Source organism: Vipera berus, assembly GCF_964194415.1.
Source record: "Vipera berus genome assembly, chromosome: 1".
NCBI lineage: Eukaryota > Metazoa > Chordata > Lepidosauria > Squamata > Viperidae > Vipera > Vipera berus.
The window spans coordinates 10,730,017-10,749,616 of NC_138202.1; the positions used below are offsets into that span (position 1 = coordinate 10,730,017).

Consider the following 19,600-nt stretch of genomic DNA (forward strand, 5'->3'; position numbering starts at 1 on the left):
GATGCCGTATTCCAGGTGTGGCCTTCCCAAGGCCTTGTAAAGTGGTATTAACACTTCACGTGATCTTGATTCTATCCCTCTGTGAATGCAGCCTAGCACCGTGTTGGCTTTTTTGGCAGCTGCAGCACACGGCTGGCTCATACTGAAGTGACTTCTCTTCTCTTGCCATTTTACCCGGGGACACACACGCACACACACACACCACACACACACACACACCCGGGGGCATCCCTCGCTAGAAGCCTCTTTGTCCCGCCTCGCCTCCCGTCTCTCCCCCTCGCCCGTCTTGCCTCCCAGCCTCCGCCGCGCTCTGCCTCCTCGCCAGCCCCTCTCCCGGCCACGGCGGCTTCCCTCCCTCCGCCGCTCCCAGGCTGCTCCGCTGCTCGCCCGGCGCGCCCCCGACGCCTCGCCGCTTCTCCTGCGCCCGCTCCCGGCTGCCGTCGTCGGCTCGCCCCGCTCCTCCTCTCTGCTGCCGCCGCCGCCGCCGCCTCCCGTGGCAAAACAAAAAAAAGGCCCGCGCGCGATCCCCTCCCCAGGACAACCCTCCGGCCGGGGCGATGGCAGCGAGCGCCGCGCTCTTGCAGCTGCTGGCCGCGGCGGTGGCCCTCGCCTGCCTGGCTGTGGCGGCTCCTTCCTCGCCTTCCTCGCCGCCGCCGCCGCCCTCCGAGGACGCCGATCCCTTCGCCGCTCAGCTGGGCGACATCTCAGCTTGCCAAGCGCGCTGCGCCCAGAGCCTCCGGCGGAGCTCCGATGCCGCCGCCGCCGCCAAGGTAGCCATCGCCGCGGAGAAAGAGACGGAGAGAGAGAGAGAGAGAGAGAGAGAGGACGGAGAACGGGGACGGGGAGGCGGGGGGGTGGGGAAGGGGGACGTTTGCAAATTAAATTTTAAAAAAAGCTCAATAGGCGAATAACGGGAGAGACCCATCCTACAAATCAGCCTCCCCAGCCACCCTTCCCGGGGGGGGGGTGTGTGTGAAAAGAAATCTCCCCCCCCCTTCAGCTGTTTTCCTTCTCTTCCAAAAGGATGCTTTTCTTTTAAAGGCATCCATTTTATTTCCCCCCCCCCAGATCTGTATTTCTGGTTCCCGCATCCCTATTTCTGGCCATTTTATCCCCCCCCCAGATCTGTATTTCTGGTTCCCGCATCCCTATTTCTGGCCATTTTATCCCCCCCCCAGATCTGTATTTCTGGTTCCCGCATCCCTATTTCTGGCCATTTTATCCCCCCCCCCAGATCTGTATTTCTGGTTCCCGCATCCCTATTTCTGGCCATTTTATCCCCCCCCCCAGATCTGTATTTCTGGTTCCCGCATCCCTATTTCTGGCCATTTTATCCCCCCCCCCAGATCTGTATTTCTGGTTCCCGCATCCCTATTTCTGGCCATTTTATCCCCCCCCCAGATCTGTATTTCTGGTTCCCGCATCCCTATTTCTGGCCATTTTATTCCCCCCCCCCAGATCTGTATTTCTGGTTCCCGCATCCCTATTTCTGGCCATTTTATTCCCCCCCCCCCAGATCTGTATTTCTGGTTCCCGCATCCCTATTTCTGGCCATTTTATTCCCCCCCCCAGATCTGTATTTCTGGTTCCCGCATCCCTATTTCTGGCCATTTTATTCCCCCCCCCAGATCTGTATTTCTGGTTCCCGCATCCCTATTTCTGGCCATTTTATCCCCCCCCAGATCTGTATTTCTGGTTCCCGCATCCCTATTTCTGGCCATTTTATTCCCCCCCCCCAGATCTGTATTTCTGGTTCCCGCATCCCTATTTCTGGCCATTTTATTCCCCCCCCCCCAGATCTGTATTTCTGGTTCCCGCATCCCTATTTCTGGCCTCTGCCTATATCCGCAGCTACCTGTATCCGTGGCTGCGCGATGCAGGCGGAGAAAGCCGGGGAAGAACCTCGGCTGCATTATATAACGACGAAGCTCTGTGCAAAAAGGCGGTGGGGGTGGGGGGGTGGGGGGGGAGAGACACATCACCAAGCTTATCTTTGCTTTACAGAAAATGGTTTGGATGAAAGCGACCATTTTCTCCCAGCTTAAGAAAGAAAGGGGTGACAGTCGGCCAGATTTGCAATAATCGAGGTTTTTATTTTTTTTTTATTTAAAAAAAAAGCACACATTTTTCCTTTATAATTTTGAGTGCTTATTTTACCCAGGGTATAATTCTGCAGCCTGCTTTTTCTTTTTTCTTTTCTTTTTTTTGCAGAAGCCTAATTTAGCTTATCCTCTGCCTCTTTGGCTTGTTGGAGGGGGTCAGTCTGACACCTGACACCCCCTTCCCTCCCTTGGTGGACACCCATTTTATACCGAAATTCTGCATTGCTGCATTTGAATCCAATCTTTTATGAATGCCACATCAGAACTCTATAATGCACACGTGCTTGAGTTTGCAATGATGTTTCCACTTGCCTGAGAGTAAATCCTATTGAACTTGCTGGAAATTATTCATACAGGCAGTCCGTGACTTAAAACCGTTCTTTTTAACAACCGTTCAAAAATACAAGATAGCACTGAAAAAAGTGGCGTGAGTTATGACCATTTTTCACACTTGCAGCCATTGCAACATTCCCATGGTCATGTGATCAAAATTCAGACGCTTGGCAACGGACTCATATTTATGACGGTTGTAGCGTCCGGGGTCATGAGATCCCCTTTTCTAACTTTCTGACAAGCAAAGTCAATAGGGAAGCCAGATCCACTTAACAATGTTGTTACTAACTTATCCACTGCAGTGATTCACTGTGGCAAGAAAGGTCATCAAATGTGGCAAAATTCACTGAACAAATGTCTCACTTAGCAACATAAATTTTGGGCTCTATTGTGGTCGTAAATCGAGGACTACCTGTATTCATGAAGGTTGCAGTGTCCCGGGTTCATTGTCATTGGCAACCTTCCCTGGAGGAGTCCAACAAGTAAAGTCAAAGCTGGAATTCGCTTAAAGACTACAGCAGAAAGGTTGTAAAATCGGGCCTGCCTCACTTAACGACTACATTGTTCAGTGGTGGAAGTTCTGGCCCCAATTGTGGTCCATAAGTGCAGGACTGCTTATATTCCACCTGTATGGCGCTTGAGAACGGTTTTGGGGAAAGTGTTCAAGCTGTTTCTCCAGATCTGTGCCTGTTTACAAGGAAGCAATTATAAGCTGCATTCAGCATATTTTACTCTCATGCAAAGCAGGGCTGAGCTTTGGTGCTGTTCAGGCCTCGTTTCTGCAATGAAATAAAAACTCAAAACCCTGTCCTCAGTGCCAGCATTTCAATGAAGTTTGTTCCCATACAGGATGGAAGGTCTTAAATCACATTTATCTTCTGCAATAGATATGAAGGGATTTCCTCTATGTCTCTCGCCAAAATGCATCCGTCATGCTCAAATAATGTCAAGTTATCCCGTAGGAATTCATACTATGAGATGCGGGCTTTTTTTGAATTAAACAAGCGAAGGTCCTGGAGCAGGCTACATTTCATTTTTTTTCCTTTTTTTTTTAAACAGCCGACATACCTTGTTGGAGAAATTAAAAAGCCCAGCTGATGTGGTTCGAATGCCAAAGTGGCGTTGTCCAAATTCTGTTTCCTGTTTGGAAGCTTAAAGGTCAGGCCGCATAGAGAAAGCTATTTTTTCCTGAGTGGCTCCTGGTTAGTTATTTTATTGACGGCATCTGCTTTCATGACACTTAAGCAGCTCCCAAGTCAGAGTAACAATACAAGATCAAAGTGATTAAGGTGCCCTGCTAGAAAGTGTGAGATTGTGAGTTCAAGTCCCGCCCTTAGGCGTGAAAGCCAGCTGGGTGACTTTGGGTCAGTCTTTCTCTCTCAGCCTGACCCACCTCACAGAATTGTTGTGGGGAAAATAGGAGGGGGAGGGTATAGTGGATACCTTCTTCACCTTGAGTTATTTATTATTTATTTATTTATTTATTTATTTATTTATTTATTTATTTATTTATTTATTTATTTATTTATTTATTTATTAAATTTGTATACCGCCCTTCTCCCGAAGGACTCAGGGCGGTGAACAGGGCAATACATATCAAAAACAAGATACAAAAATTAAAAACGATTAAACAAAATGCCCACGAATAAGTTAAAACACATTAAAAGTAGGTTAACAGTAGGTTATACTGTAAGTAGAAAGAATAAAGTGGGATATAAATAAATAATCAAAGAATAACTTGAAAGCTCTGTCAAAAATTCAGTGACACAAATAACATTATTATACTTATCCCAGCATTTTAAAAAAAAATCAGAAAAGATGCTATCATGTATCATCAGAAATCATGAGTACTACTGGTAGGAAGTACACCTTCGGGGACCTCTGGCTATATACACACCTGTGGCCCTGAATGCATCTTGGAAAAGCAATATTTTCAGGTGTTTACTAAATATTACAAGCGAGGTCCTGGATCTTATACAGGTAGTCCTCGGCTTATAATAGTTCTTTTAGTAGCCGTTTGAAATTACAACACCCCTGAAAAATGTGACTTATGACCTTTTTTCACACTTATGACCATTGCCACATCCCCCTGGTCATGTGGTCAAAATTCAGACACTTGGCAAAGACTCGTATTTATGATGGTTGCCATGCCCCTTTTGCGACCTCCTGATCTAAGCAAAGTCAATGGGGAAGCCACATTCACTTAACAGTTGTGTTACTAACTTAACAACTGCAGTGATTCACTTAACCACTGTGGCAGGAAAGGTGGTAAAATGGGACAAAACTCACTTAACAAATATATCACTTAACAAGATAAATTTTGGGCTCCGTTGTGGTCGTAAGTCGAGGACTGCCTGTATTTGTCAGTGGGATGTTGAACAGGAGGGAGGAACTTTGGGTGTCTTTGGGCCAGTCTCTGTCTCTCTCAGCCCAGCCCACCTCGCAAGGTTATTGTGGGGAAAAGAGGAGGAGGAAGGTGTGTTAAATAGGTCCACACTGGCTTATTTGTAAAAGTGGTAAAGGTGGAACACAAGCAAACAAACACATCACGGTTAAAATCCTGTCCCACTGTACCTTGTGAGATGCGGGGCACTTTTAACAGAACTCTCTGCAGGCTTGACTTGGATGGAAAGATTGTGGGTGGAAAAAGGGGTCTCATAAACAACCAGGCCTCAAATGATACAAAACTTGACGTTGGACTTTAAAAGTTATAACCAGCACAATAAATTGCACCTGAAACAAGCCAGAACCCAACGCAGCTCATGAATGCTGGTGTTGTAGGATAATATTAGTTTGTCTCTGTACTGTATTACAGATAGTCCTCAATTTACGACCATTTAATGACAGTTTGACAGCACTGAAAAAAAGGTTACCTACAGCCTTGAAATTCTGACCGTCACACCATCCCCCTGGCAAACATGATTGCAATTTGGGCACGTGGCAACTGACTCGCATTTATGACATTTGCAAGTTTCCAACAAGCAAAGTCAATGGAGGAAGCTGGAATTCCTTAACGACTGCAGTGATTTACTTAATGACCATGGCAAAAAAAGGTGGTAACATTAGGTGCAGTCACATGATGCCTTTATGACACCAACCAATAAATTTTCCCATTCAAATTGTGATCATATGTGAAGAAGGACCACCCGTAGTATATTATAACCTGTTACATTTTGCACCAGTTGTAGCTTCCAGATAGCCTTCAGGGACAATCCCTTGCAGAGCTTACTGCAGTAGTCCATATCTGGGGTGACAAGGTCATGAGTGAACGTTGCCAGTGCCTTCTTTCCCGGGAAAAATACCAGTTGGGTTTTTTTTATTGTTTGTAAGCCACATAGAGTCACTGAAAGAGAGTAGGCGGGCATATAAATTCTCTAAGTAGATAAATAAATATGTACTGATTGGTTTGAAAGAGGGGTCAAAGAGGCCATCTATGTCAAAACTGAACAGCCCTCTTTCAACAGAGGGGGAGGGGTACGACATCATTTACCTGCAGTCCACAACACAGTCCTTTCAGCAGTTCCAAGAAGGTTTCCACACCCATTTACATCACTCAGGTGACCCCGAGGACACAGACAAACATCCAGGTGGGCTCAAGGACTCTCTGAAAGAATGCAAATGACCAGCTGTCTGCAAGGAGTATAAATCCTTCCATTCCCCACCATCCACTCAAAGCTGAAGAAGCTTCTTGGTTGAGAAGGGAAACGTCTTCAAAGAAAAACAAGTCCAGCTTTCTTCTTGAAAAAGCCCCTTTGGGACAACCATGATCTGGGCGACTGAGAATCTCCATAGACACGTAAATAAAATAGACAGACCACCTGAAGCTGGCCAAAGTCATCCTTGGGCACAGCTTCCCTCTGCTGTTCTGGGAGAAGTTGAAAATCCAGGAGCACCCACAACTTTTGCACCAGCACAAGCCCCTCTGAAGCTAAAACTGATATACGGGTAGTCCTTGACTTATGCAACCGTTCATTTAGTGATGCTTTGAAGTTACAAAAGATGCTAAGATCAGGCATGACTTCCTTACATAATACAGGTAGTCCTCGACTTATGACCACAACTGAGCCCAGGATTCATGTTGCTAAGTGACAAATTGGTTAAGTGAGTTTTGCCCCGTTTTACGGCTTTTCGTGCCACATTGGTTAAGCGAATCACTGCTATTGTTAAGTTAAGTAACCTGGTTCTTAAGTGAAGCTGGCTTCCCCGTTGATGTTGCTCATCAGAAGATCACAACAGGGATCCCGTGACCTTGGAACACGGCAACCGTCATAAATATGTCAAGCATTGGGATGTAAATCATGTGACCCTGGGGATGCTACAATGGTCATAAGTGTGAAAAAGGATCATGTCACTTTTTTCAGTTCCGTTGTAACTTTGAATGGTCACTAAATGAACTGTGATAAGTCGAGGACTACCTGTCGCTCCATCTTAAGAAAAGATGTACATATTGTGGAGCATCTTGAAGGCCTCCAGCATCTGTTGCCTAGGGCAGGGGTAGGCAACCTTGGCTCTTTTATGACTCGTGGACTTCAACTCCCAGAATTCCTGAGCCAGGCCTAGGTTGATGGCTTCATTCTGCCTTGTTGCCGGGCTTGTCCGACTCTTCCAATTCCACAGGAAGGTTCCTATAATATATTAGTTAAATACACATGATTTTTAGCCCATAAATCCCTGAGGAAGCACTTTAAATGCTTATGAAATGGAGTTAGTCCTCAACTTACAAGCATTCGTTTAGTGACCGTTTGAAGTTACAACGGCCTGAGAAAATGACTTATGACCGTTTTTCACACTTGCGACCATTGCAGCATCCCCCCAGTCACGTGATCAACGTTAGTGTGGTTGGCAACCAGAACTTACTTATGACAGTTGCACTGTCCTGGCATCATGTGGTTGCCCTTTGTAACTTTCCTAGCTGGCTTCCCACATGCAAAGTCAATGGGGGAAGCCAGATTCACTTAATGACCACATGATTCACCTAACAATTGCAAGTGATTCCCTTAACAACGGTGCCAAAAAGGGTCATAAAATGAGACACAACTCACTGAACAACTGCCCTGCTTGGTAACAGAAATTTGGGGCTTAACTGTGGTTGTGTCAGACCTGCCCTCTCAGGAAACCAAGACTCCTGAATCCATCGAGTTGAATCAAAAGAACTTTTACTGAGAGAAACTGGATGCAGTAAAGTCAGGCGGAAGCGGAGGGTCCCGCACAAAGCACAAAGCAATTCTTTCGGTCCCCCTTCACCCTGACCAGCCCACCGGCAGCCAATGTGATGCCGAGAAGACGTTTTGAGAACGCTGAGGTGCTAGGCAGTTACCAGTTCACATTCAGGGCGCGATGGCCTTGGAGCCTGGCAAAAAACAGCTGGGAAGGAGTCCGTCCCATCTCCGAAGACAATCCCCCTCCCTAATTCCCAAGCGAACAGCAAAGCGGAAAATCCCAAGCATGCCATCCCCCCTCCCCCCTCAGCACATTGGCAGGACACTAGAGTTGAGGAGTACCTGCGTAAACTCACTCCTTTAAAACAAACCAGGTGTTCTTTTAGCCCCAATAGGCTGTTTCCAACAGGGATTATCTGAATGATTTTGCAGATTTCGGGTAGATAACCAAGGTAAGACAAATTAAGACTTTTCCATCTCAACTGGCTGCTTTCAGGGTTTCTTCTGGAAAGTATAAATGTGTTCTGATTGCTGGCAGGGTTTATTTCCCTCCCACTTTGGATTATCATATCTTCTTATTAATTTTAATGATGTTGCTTTGGATTTTTGTCTTGATTAGCCCGTTGTTCAGCAGCTTGAGAACATGAACCACATGAAAGACGGCTGAAAATGTTGCTAATATGGATAAATAAACCATATAAATACATTACATAATCTTTCATTTCGGAACAGTGGCAAGGGGTTGGAAAAATTTTAAAACTGCTTCCTCCATCGGAATAAAAACATCATTTTTTATCAGCTGAACTGGATTCACACAGCCAGTTAAGCCACAATTTGTTTAACCATGGATATAAAGCATAGTGGCTGGATTTCCAATACAGGTAGTCCTCAATTTACAATGGTTCATTTAGTCACAGTTCAAAGTTACAACGGCACTGAAAAAAATGACTTATGACCGTTTTTCATACTTACAACCATTGCAGCATCCCCTTGTTCATGTGATCAAAAATCAGTTGCTTGGCAATTGTTCATACTTATGACTGTTGCTGTGTCCCAAGGTCATGTGATCCCCCTTTCTGACCTTACAAGCAAAGTCTGTGGAGAAGCCAGATTCACTTAACAACCGCGTTACTACCATAACTTATCAACTGCAGTGATACGTTAACAAATGTGGCAAGAAATGGGGCAAAACTCACTTAACAAATGTTTTACTTAACAACATAAATTTTGGGCACATTTGTGGTCATAAGTTGAGGACTTGCCTGTACAAGTAATCCTTGATTTACAGCCACAATTGAGTCCACCGTTTCTGTTGCTAAGCAAGATGATTGATAAGTGAGTTTTGCTCTATTTTATAACCTTCTTTTGCTACAGTTGTTAAGTGGGTCACTGCAGTTGTTAAATGAATCCTGCAGTCGTTAAGTGAATCGGGCTGGGAAATTACAGAGGGTGATTACATGGCCCCGGGACAGGGACAGTTACCAAGCACCCAAATTTTGATCACGTGACAATGGGCATGCTGCAACGGTGGTAAGTGTTGAAAACTCGATAAACTTTGGTAGAAAACCAAAGTCTTTCAAGCCAATCTTACTTTTATTTTAAAGTTATAGTACAAGTAGTCCTCCAATTACAACCATTCATTTGGTGACCATTCAAAGTTACAACGGCACTGAAAAAGTGACCTATGAGCGTTTTTCACACTTACAACTATTGCAGCATCTGCATAGTCACATGATCAAAATTTGGACACTTGGCAGTGGGTTCACGTTTATGACGTTTGCAGTGTCCCAAGGTCACGTGATCCCCTTTTGCGACATTCTGACAAAGTCAGTGGGGAAGCCAGATTCACTTAACAACCGTGTTACTAACTTAACCACTGCAGTGATTCACTTAACAACTGAGGCAAGAAAGGTCGTAAAATGAGGCAAAACTCACTTTACAACTGTTGTTTAGCAAACAGAAATGTTGGGCTCAGTTGTGGTCATAAGTTGAGGACTACCTGTATTTCTTTAAAGTTTGCTAAGTCCACTTTAATACCGACATTACCATTTCGATGTACTTCCTGCTTCAGAATAGGTATTAAATTAAGTCACGGGTTCAAATCCATCCTCAGCCATGAAAGCTCCTGGGGTGATTTTGAGCCAGTTTCATTCTTTAAGCTACACTAACAAAATGGTAGAGGGGAAAAAAATGAGAGGAGGGAAGTCTATCTCGATGGCCTGGATGTAAGCTAGGATATATGTATGAGAAATAATTAGTATTTTTTTTAAAAAATAGTAATGAATCATAGCATCAATTTCCAGCAAGGCCGTGCCAAAATTTAGGCACCAAATATGGCCTGGGAGACACCGGTCCCTCTCTTCATATATTCTATATTATAGCTTTCTTCGAAAATTTAAAGCAGTTTCTCCGCCTTAGTGACTTTAAAGCATGGGGACATCAACTTCCAGAATTCTGGAAGAATGCTGGGTGTTGAAGTCCACACGTCTTAAAATGGTCAAGGTTGATAAATACCAATTGAAAGCACTGTTAAGTAGAAGATGAAACAGATCTGTATTTGGGGGCTGCAGAAACAAGGATCAGAACTGAAGATGGAGTAATGCCTTAACCAGCAGTAGGCAATCTTGGCTCTTTTTATGACTCGTGGACTTCAACTCCCAGAATTCCTGAGCCAGCATGGCTCAGCTTGGAAACCTCTCCCTTTCCCCTCAGCGTGGCTGGCTCAGGAATTCTGGGAGTTGAAGTCCACGAGTCATAAAAAAGAGCCAAGGTTGCCAACCCCTGCCTTAGCCATTAGGTTTGGCAATGGAAGAGCTACCTCTGAAAGGGACAGGGTCTCCGTCACTGTTGGACCCCCCCACCCCCCCATTAAGAACTTTGCAGCCACAACCATTCTGCCCTGAGCAGAAAGGTTAATTTAAATGACCCCCAGGGCACCTCCTGGTTCTATGATTCTGTACATTGTTGTCAAAAAAAATGGACTGTGTTTTGTGGACCCTGGTTTGTGTTAGGTTTGGAGACATACAATTGCAGTTGTAGCATCTCAATTCTCCCTCCTGCCCTGCAATTTCTTTTGCCTCCCCCAGGATGCTATTCTCAACGCCTGTTACCGGGGCTGCCGGCTGTTTTCCATCTGTCATTTTGTGGATGCCACTGCTGAGCTGAATGCAACCAGAGCCGAGTGCGAATCGGGTAAGGCAGTAACTCTGTGTCCCTCCTCCTCCACCTGGTTTTCTTTCTCCCCGTCTCCCTCTTTAATCCATACACCCCTCCTCCCCCTCCCCTCTTTTACATTATCCAGAACCTTCTCCCCACTTAAGTGGGTCATCTCTCTTCCTTCTTTCGGAGCTTCTGTAACAAATTCCCACCAACAGACTCTAGGATAATGGAAAGCGCAGGTGGGAACGAAGGGCCTTCTTCTCCTAGTCTAAATCTGTCAAAGCCGAGATTTCAAAAGACTGGATTTGCATACGTGACTGGTTTTGATAACTTTGGGGTGGGGGTGGGGGCTGGTTGAAAAGTGGGATGCCCAGACTTTAAAATGAAACAAATCCCATCCCATCTGGAATTGAGGCTGGTTGGACCTCCAGTTCCGACATTCCCAAGAGGAACCATCTGCCCATCTGCCCATCAACTTGTTCCCAACAGCCACATTCTTCTGGATTTTCAGCAGCTGCTTATTCGGATGTAACTGCCTTTGAAAACTGAGCACCATCTAAGCTGTCATGAGGTGCTGATGTATTTATTAAAGAAGCTAGGAAATCATCCCTCACTATCAGATGGAAGGTCTGTCAACTTGTCTGGGCCAAACCTGTGTCTCTGGGAAGCAGAACTTAAAGGAATCTCAAAAATGCTTTTTCACAAGGCAACTGGACTTTCTTAAAGGAAATTACTTACTATCTGTCTGTCTGTCTGTCTTGTCTGTCCATCCATCCATTCTTCCATCCATCCATCCATCTATCTATCTATCTATCTATCTATCTATCTATCTATCTATCTATCTATCTATCTATCTATCTATCTATCTATCTATCTATCTCTGTCCATCCATCATCCATCCATCCATCCCTCCATTCAATTTTCTTGGCACAGTTGTTAAGTGAATCACTGCAGCTATTAAATTAGTAACATGATTCTTAAACGACTTCCCCGTTGACTCTGCTTGTCAGAAGGTTGCCAAAAGTGATCACATGACCCTAGGTCACTGCAACCATCATAAATACATGCTTGTTGTCAAACATCCGAATTTTGATCACATGACCATGAGCAGTGCTTTTTTTGTAAAAGAAAAAGGTGCCGGAACTCACACGTCATACAACCCGCCTTGCCTACCCTACAAGGTTCCATCCAAAAAAGGTGCCGGAACTCCGTTCTGAGCGTTCTATGAGAAAAAAAGCCCTGACCATGAGTATGCTGCAACGGTCATGTGTCATAATTCACTTTTTTCAGTGCTGTTGTAACTTCAGTCACTAAACAAATTGCTGTAAGTTGAGGACTACCTTTAATGGAGCCCTACACACAATCTGAGCCCCAGGCCTGGGCACCTAGCCAAGTTTTTACTTGTCTCTATAGCCTTCTTTCCAATTGTAGTCTGCTGCCTCTAAACGTGGAGGCTCTATTTACCATCCCAAACAATTATTTGATATAAACATAGATCCCATCAACTTGCCGAATTCCCTTTTAATGTCATCAAAGCTAAGGGAACTTATCTTTTAACAGAGAGTTCCATAAATGTTGCTAGAGAAACAGTGTGGTGAAGATGCGGTCTAAGACGGGGGTCTCCAAACCTGGCAACTTTAAGAATTATGGATTCCTGGCTGAGGAATTCTGGGAGTTGAAGTCCACAAAGTCTTAAAATTGCCAAGTTTGGAGACCTCTGTCTAGGACAAGGGTAGGCAACCTTGGCCCCTTCATGACTCGTGGACTTCAACTCCCAGAATTCCTGAGCCAGCATGGCTCAGCTTGGAAACCTCTCCCTTTCCCCTCAACATACCTGGCTCAAGAATTCTGGGAGTTGAAGTCCACAAGTCATAAAAGAGCCAAGGATGCCTACCCCTAGTCTAGGAGAAGGGAGGACCAGCTTCAAGGCCGCACTCAGTCACATGAGGTTCCTAGAAGGTTTCAGCCTGATCTACAGGTAGTCCTCAACTTATGACTCGTCACTTATGACAGACTCCTCCCCCCCAAAAAAGCTACTGATGAACTGGTTTTGGAGCCCTGACACTGTTCCCCCCTCCACATTTTGGGCACTTGGCAACCAGCTCACATTTATGGCTGCTTGCAGTACCCCACAGTTAGGTGACTGGGATTTATGATGGTTTTGTTGGAAATGGGCGTTTACTTTCACTTTCTGGCAAAAACCCGCCCCATAGCAAACAATGGGTTTGCTTAGCAACCACCATGTTTACTTAATGACTGCTGTGAAAAATGTGGTAACATCGGGTCTGGTCATATGGTGACCTGTTTTATGACCATCACAATTCTCAACCATAATTCTCGACTAAATTAGGGTCATAACTTGAGGACTACCTATATTTTTACAACGCTGTTGGGGGAAGAAAATGAACAAAGATCCCCATGCAAGCTACCTTAAGCTCCTGGAGTAAAAGCAGGATATAAATCTCGCAAATAATTCCATGAATAAGTAAAATAGATTTCAGGATGAAGAAATAAGGATTTGCAAGAACTGAAATCTAGAATAGAATAGAATAGAATAGAATAGAATAGAATAGAATAGAATAGAATAGAATAGAATAGAATAGAATAGAATAGAATAGAATAGAATATGGAATGAAAAATAGAATAGAATAGAATAGAATAGAATAGAATAGAATAGAATAGAATAGAATAGAATAGAATACTGTAGAATAGAATAGAATAGAATAGAATAGAATAGAATAGAATAGAATAGAATAGAATAGAATAGAATAGAATAGAATAGAATAGAATAGAATAGAATAGAATACCGGTAATTTTATTATCAGTTTGGATGTACACTAATCGGCATACATTAAAATGAAATTTTATTGCACACAGCTCTCAAAGGGTCACTACCTCTGCTATACACTACATAAATATGACAAAAATAAATAAATAAACACAGAATTATGCATATACCCACATATATTATATGACCCAGAGAAACGCACTGTAGCACATTAGTGCTGAAGAAAGCAAGTATGGCCGGTGCCAGAGCCACAATTTTGCATTTGGTTGGCATTTTTGAACTAGATTTGAAATTTCAGGTAGAAATGGAATTGATTTCTGAACCCTGAATTGTGGCCATTTGTACTGAATTCTTCCTCTTTTTTCCTCTCTTTGGGACACTGTAGCCTGCATGGAAGCCTACATTGGTGCAGAGGAGCAGTTTGGCTGTACGACCGGATGCAAGACACAGCTGCCGGAAATGGAGAACAGAGGAGAAAACATGGTAACTCTGACTTTTATGCCAAAATGATGATGATGATGAGAGATTATTATTAATATTATGTCATCATCTAATGACAACGCTTTATCTAGCTTAAAAGTTCCTCTTTCTGACTGAGATTTGGGGGGTTAGGGTTAGGTGGGGTCTTGTTGCTGATTCTACACATGAGCAGGGATGTTCTTGTCTCTTGGGGGCCATCACACCATCACACATTTAACCGAAAGAGAAGAGAAATAGGGGTTCGCTGTACAAAGCCTCCTTTCTGATCCAGTAAAAATAGTCGGAGAGGATAAATATATGGAAAAGCAAATTCCTCAATCTTTGCCGCCACAGTGTGACCCCATAGAACAGTGGTCCCTAACTTTTCTGGCTCCACGGACTGGTGGTAGCTTGTGATGGTGTGCCTGGAGGTGGGGGGAGAGATAGCTTTGCACGTGCAACCTAGATCCCGCTCATGCACAAATGAAGCCTCACATACTCACCTGCCACTTGTGCAGACCAGTTCCTAACAGGCCCTGGACTGGTACCCATCCACAAACTGGGGGGGGGGGGGTTGGGGACCCCTGCCACAGAATGTCTTTTGAAAGCACTAGCACAGGATTCCTGGCTTCTGCAAAGTCTCATGGAATCTAGACATTTCCTAGAAAAAGAGGGTGATTCTGTATTCCCAAAATAGTGATTGATGTCCCAGTTAATGCCATTGTATGCTCCCAAAATGACCAGGATGTTATATGACTAGATGAGTGCTAACTGCAATGTTTGTTGCAGGAATGAGGCCTGAAAATAATTTGATAATGACAAAGTTGCACTAAAACCATGAAGAACAGTCTAAATTAGGACGTGAAGCTACAGGTAGTCCTCGACTTAAGACTGTAATCGAGCCTAGAATTATAGTCATAAATCATGGTGGTCATTAAATGGAGTCACTATGAGACTCTGCCCAATTTTACAATCTTTTTCTGGTGATCATTAAGTGAGTGCCACAGTCACTAAGCAAACCCGTTTCCCCCAAAAAAGTTTTTTTTGATGGAAACCAGAAGTAAATACTGGAAACCAGCAAAATATGCCAAAAATTGTGATCACATGACCACAGGATGTTGCAAGCAGGCATAAAGGCAAATGGGTTGCCAAGTCTCCAAAATGAGATCACATGACTTGGGGGGTGGGGCTGTGACCAAGAGAACATTGAATAAGTAGCCCTGGGGAGATCTGTAGTAAACTTTGAATGGTCATTAAGTGAGGACTGCTTGTGGATAATTTATAAACATTTACGCAAAGAGGAAGAGGAACAGGATCAGGGACATCAGCAGCATACATGATTTAGATTTCTGATTGTAATGGTAAGTGGAAATGATCTCGGGAGACAGAAGGAAGAGCTGCAAATTAGACAAGCAGCATGTAAAAGGTATCTCCGTGGTGGCGCAGTGGTTAGAATGCAGAATCTGCAGGCTAACTTTGCCCACAGCCAGGAGTTCGATCCTGGCCAGCTTAAAGGTTGACTCAGCCTTCCATTCTTTCGAGGTCAGTAAAATGAGGACCGATTGTTGGGGGCAATAGGCTGTCTCTGCAAACCTCTGTAAAGCACTATGTACTGACATAACTATATAATTGTTTTGTCAGCCCACAGAAGGAATGGGGAAAATGGAAGTGTTTCAGAAAAGACGCTCCTTAGTTTTTTTGAGACTAAAAATCTAAAAACAAAAATAAATACGTAAATGTAGGTAATGAACTGGGTGCTTTCCACACGCAGAACAGAGGCCCCAGCTCTTTTGAACATGAATGGAGTATTGCATGTGTGTACCACAGAAGTGGGGCTTCGGTCACAATGCCATTATTATTGTCGGGCAGGTATTGAACCCACCCAGATGCTCCAGAGAAGGCCGTCCCTGTGGGGCCTCACTCATAACAATGCTTTCCCTAAGCTAAGCCACCTGGTGACTGCATTAATATATATTTTTGGCAACAACATTTCTGCTCCTTCATTTACTGACATTATACTCCCTGGATGTGGACTTTCCAGTTTGGCTTATTAATTTATTGTTGGGGTTTTGTTTGTTTGTTTTTTATTGTTTTTATTAGTAATCCGCCAAAGCAGTGACTGAGTGGATGAAAAGCGTCATTATAATCTAACTCAGACCAAGTAAAATAAAAAGAAAGTTTGTTTTGTTATCTGGATGTAGGCCCTGCAGACCTTTCTGTTTACACTGCAATTATTCAGCCTGGTGGATACACATTGCTAAGCCGGCAGCTGTCAGGACTGGTTTCAGAAATTTGTTATCGCTGTTGGCTGGGTTGGGTAGGAAACAGCCGTTTTTATTAAGGCACGTGGGGGGACCGAATTAGAGAGCTACGGTCTGTCTGCCTGCCTGCCTCCCTGCCTCAGAATCTGGCTTTTGCTTCTGGTGTTGAAGAATGTCTGGAAAGGCCTGCTGGAAAGCCACAGGCCCTGACCTAGCTTTTTTTCTTTTCTTGCCGTGGCCTCCAGGAATCCCACAAGCCGAAGCTCAATGTCTTGCAGGCAGGAAAAGAACAAATAACTAGCTGGGATTAGGAGAATTTGGCCTGCCTGTGACTCATTTTGCACCTGTTGCTGTGATGGAAATGCTAGAATCTCTCTGATTATAATTGCCATCCAAAAACTGTCAGGGAAGGGCAAAAGGGGAGGAGAACATAAATATTCAAAACATCACTTCTGTTAGGCTAGTTTGGGGCTTGGTTGTGTTTTATATAATATGCTATGCTATGCAATCTGTAATTCATTCCATTAAAGAGACACGGTAAGGTAGAATCTGAATTAGAACTCTTTCTGATTTGCGGAAGATTGGCAAGGATTTTATCAGACTACCCCAATCTTTATCCTAAGAATCCTAACTATTATTTGGAAATATGTGCCTTCAGGGCAGGGATTTTGCAGATTTTCTACTCCAGTGTTTGTGAAAATGCAGTCCGAAGAACCTAAGGATCCCACAAGATCTTTTCAGGCACCCATCACATTTTCCCTTTTCAGCTGATACAAATAGTCCTCAACTTACAACTATAACGGAGTCTACCTATCATAAATTGTGATGATTGTAAATCGGGTGACTCATGTGACCCATCTGATTTTACCAACTTTTTCGAGGCATTCGTTAAGCAAATGCTGCAGTCATAAAACAGTTTGCTATGAGCTGGTTTTGCCCCAAAGTGGAAGCAATGGCAGGTTTTGGCGAAACCATCATAAAATGTACTTATGTGGTTGTGGGACTCTGCAAATGGGTCTTAATGGCATAGACCCCATTTAAGCTGAGTGTTCTGTACCAGCCTGCTACCGGCCCTGCAGAAAAGGCAGGGACAACCCCTTTTACAAGAAGGCAAGAGGCTGGAACTAAGCCTGCCAAATTTAATAACATAAAAACATAAAAAGAGCAAGCAGAGCAAAGAGAGCAAACACGAACCATGAAACAAGAGCTATTCAAACGGTTGCCTTCAGCAAACCAGCCCTCCCACACATTCCCCTTTTAAACAGTTCAGGGCATGGCTTCTCTCTGCCTCCTTCCGAGGTGCCCCATTGCCTTCCTCTGTTTTCTCCTGATTGACTGCCTCCTGCGTTGGGCGTCCTTGAACAGGGCCAGCTGTGGGTCATCTTCATCCACGCTGTCAGGCTCACACAGCTGGGTCTGCGTCGTGACCAGGTGGGAGGGGCCTGGCTGAGGGCTCTGCGGAGCCTCAATATTATTCTCAGCAAGCTCTCCAACACCCCCCTCCTCCTCCTCTGAATCGTCCGACCCAACTGCCGAACCCACAGGCTGACCCTGAATCATAACACTGAGGACTAGCTGCATAGGACTTATCTATACTGTTGTGGTAAAAAGGCACTCCTCTAATCCTTTGTTGTAATGGTCTGTGAGCATGTCCTTGAGAGACCTGTGCCAGTAGGAGTAGCTGCAGACTGAACAAAGGTCAGATAAGAGCAGTTTAATCTCCAGAAGGAGGGAAGGATCCGGAAATCAACTCAGAAGGGACCTTCCCTAATTCTGGGACTGTAAAGGGGAGTGGGGAGAGATGTACTTGCAGATTTGCAAGATTGATGTCAGCCCTTTGAGGTAGTCCTGACAAGAAGCACCAGCCAGGAGTATTAACTTAAAATTTATTTATTTATTTATTTATTTATTTATTTATTTATTTATTTATTTATTTATTTATTTATTTATTTATTTATTAATTATTTGGTTTATATACCACCCTACTCCCGAAGGACTCAGGGCAGTTTACAAGGCAAAATTTAAAAACAATACAATATAAAATTAAAATAAAATTAAATTAAAGTCTAGCCCCCAAAAATTAAAATCACAATTTAAAAACATTTAAAACCCCTCAGTCCAGACCAGATAGCTCAAAGAGCCAGGTTTTTAGGTCCCAGCGAAATGAACGAAGGTCGGGGGGCAGTCTGGAGTTCCGTTGGCAGTTGATTCCATAGGGCAGGCGCGCCCACAGAGAACGCCCTCCCCCTGGGGATCGCCCATCGGCAATCCTTGACCGGCGGTACCCTGAGGAGGCCCTCCCTGTGGGAGCGCACAGGACGATGGGAAATTGACGCTGGCAGCAGGTGTTCCCTCAGATAATCTGGGCCCATGCCATTTAGGGCTTTATAGGTCATCACCAGCACCTTGAATCTCACCCGGAGGGCAACTGGAAGCCAATGCAGCTCGCGGAGAAGAGGTGTAACATGGGAGACTCCCATCACAACTCGCGCGGCTGCATTCTGCACCAGCTGAAGCCTCCGAGTGGTCCTCAGGGGCAGCCCCATGTAGAGAGCATTGCAGTAGTCTAGCCGGGAGGTCACGAGCGCATGGGTGACTGTGCGTAGGACAGGTGAGGTTACAGTAAGAGAATCTTGCTCTGTAAAAGGAGAAGTAGCTATTCTGGCAGCAGAGCTTCCTAGCAGAAAAAATGGGGAAATCTTGACATAACGGAGCTGTTTTTGTGCAGCAGAGTCTTGTGGGGGAAAAAATGTTGTAGGGAAGATAGCATTTGCTTCCCAGGTGCAGAATTCTGTTGAAGGATAAATGTCTGAAAGGGGGGGAGTGGCTTTTTAAAGCTTCTTCTTTCTTTTAAAATATAATTGTTGTTTATAATTGGCCTTTCCCTCTGGGACAAGAAAATCAGGAGAGGGAAGAATTACTTAAAGACTAAGGTGGTCTACTGCAAAGCAGGCCACCCTCGCGGCGTGGCACTCTTGCAGATGAAATGTAGGGCTTGTCAGTTCAGAGACTCTGAGCTACCTGCTTTTTGTTTTGACTTGGCCTTCTTTCTAGCTGTGTGGTATCAGGGCAAAATTGCAGGCAGGCAGGCAGACCAGGGTTTCGTGGGGTGGAGGAGCCCAAGGTTTGCTTTTAAGCAGAAAAGCCAAATTCTCCAGGGTTGATGTAGTGGGGAGAGGATGAAGTGGTGGAAAACAAAAATATTCAGTCCTGTACTACATCTATCAATATATATGGTAGGGGAGGGAGGGAGAGAGAGAGAGAGAGAAAGAAAGAAAGAGAAAAAGGAAGGAAGGGAAGGAAGGAAGGAAGGAAGGAAGGAAGGAAGGAAGGAAGGAA

General features: G+C 44.5%; 1 protein-coding gene across 1 annotated transcript in view; it reads left to right on the forward strand.

Moving 5' to 3' along the window:
* The first annotated feature begins 270 nt into the window (after positions 1-270).
* Positions 271-19,600, forward strand: part of TMEM59L (transmembrane protein 59 like) — a 42,294-nt gene continuing 22,964 nt past the window's right edge. The window contains exons 1-3 of the mRNA XM_081338996.1: positions 271-770; positions 10,681-10,786; positions 13,927-14,024. Of these exons, the coding sequence (XP_081195122.1) occupies positions 558-770; positions 10,681-10,786; positions 13,927-14,024 (417 nt within the window). The 5' untranslated portion in view covers positions 271-557. The remainder of the gene's footprint in view (positions 771-10,680; positions 10,787-13,926; positions 14,025-19,600) is intronic.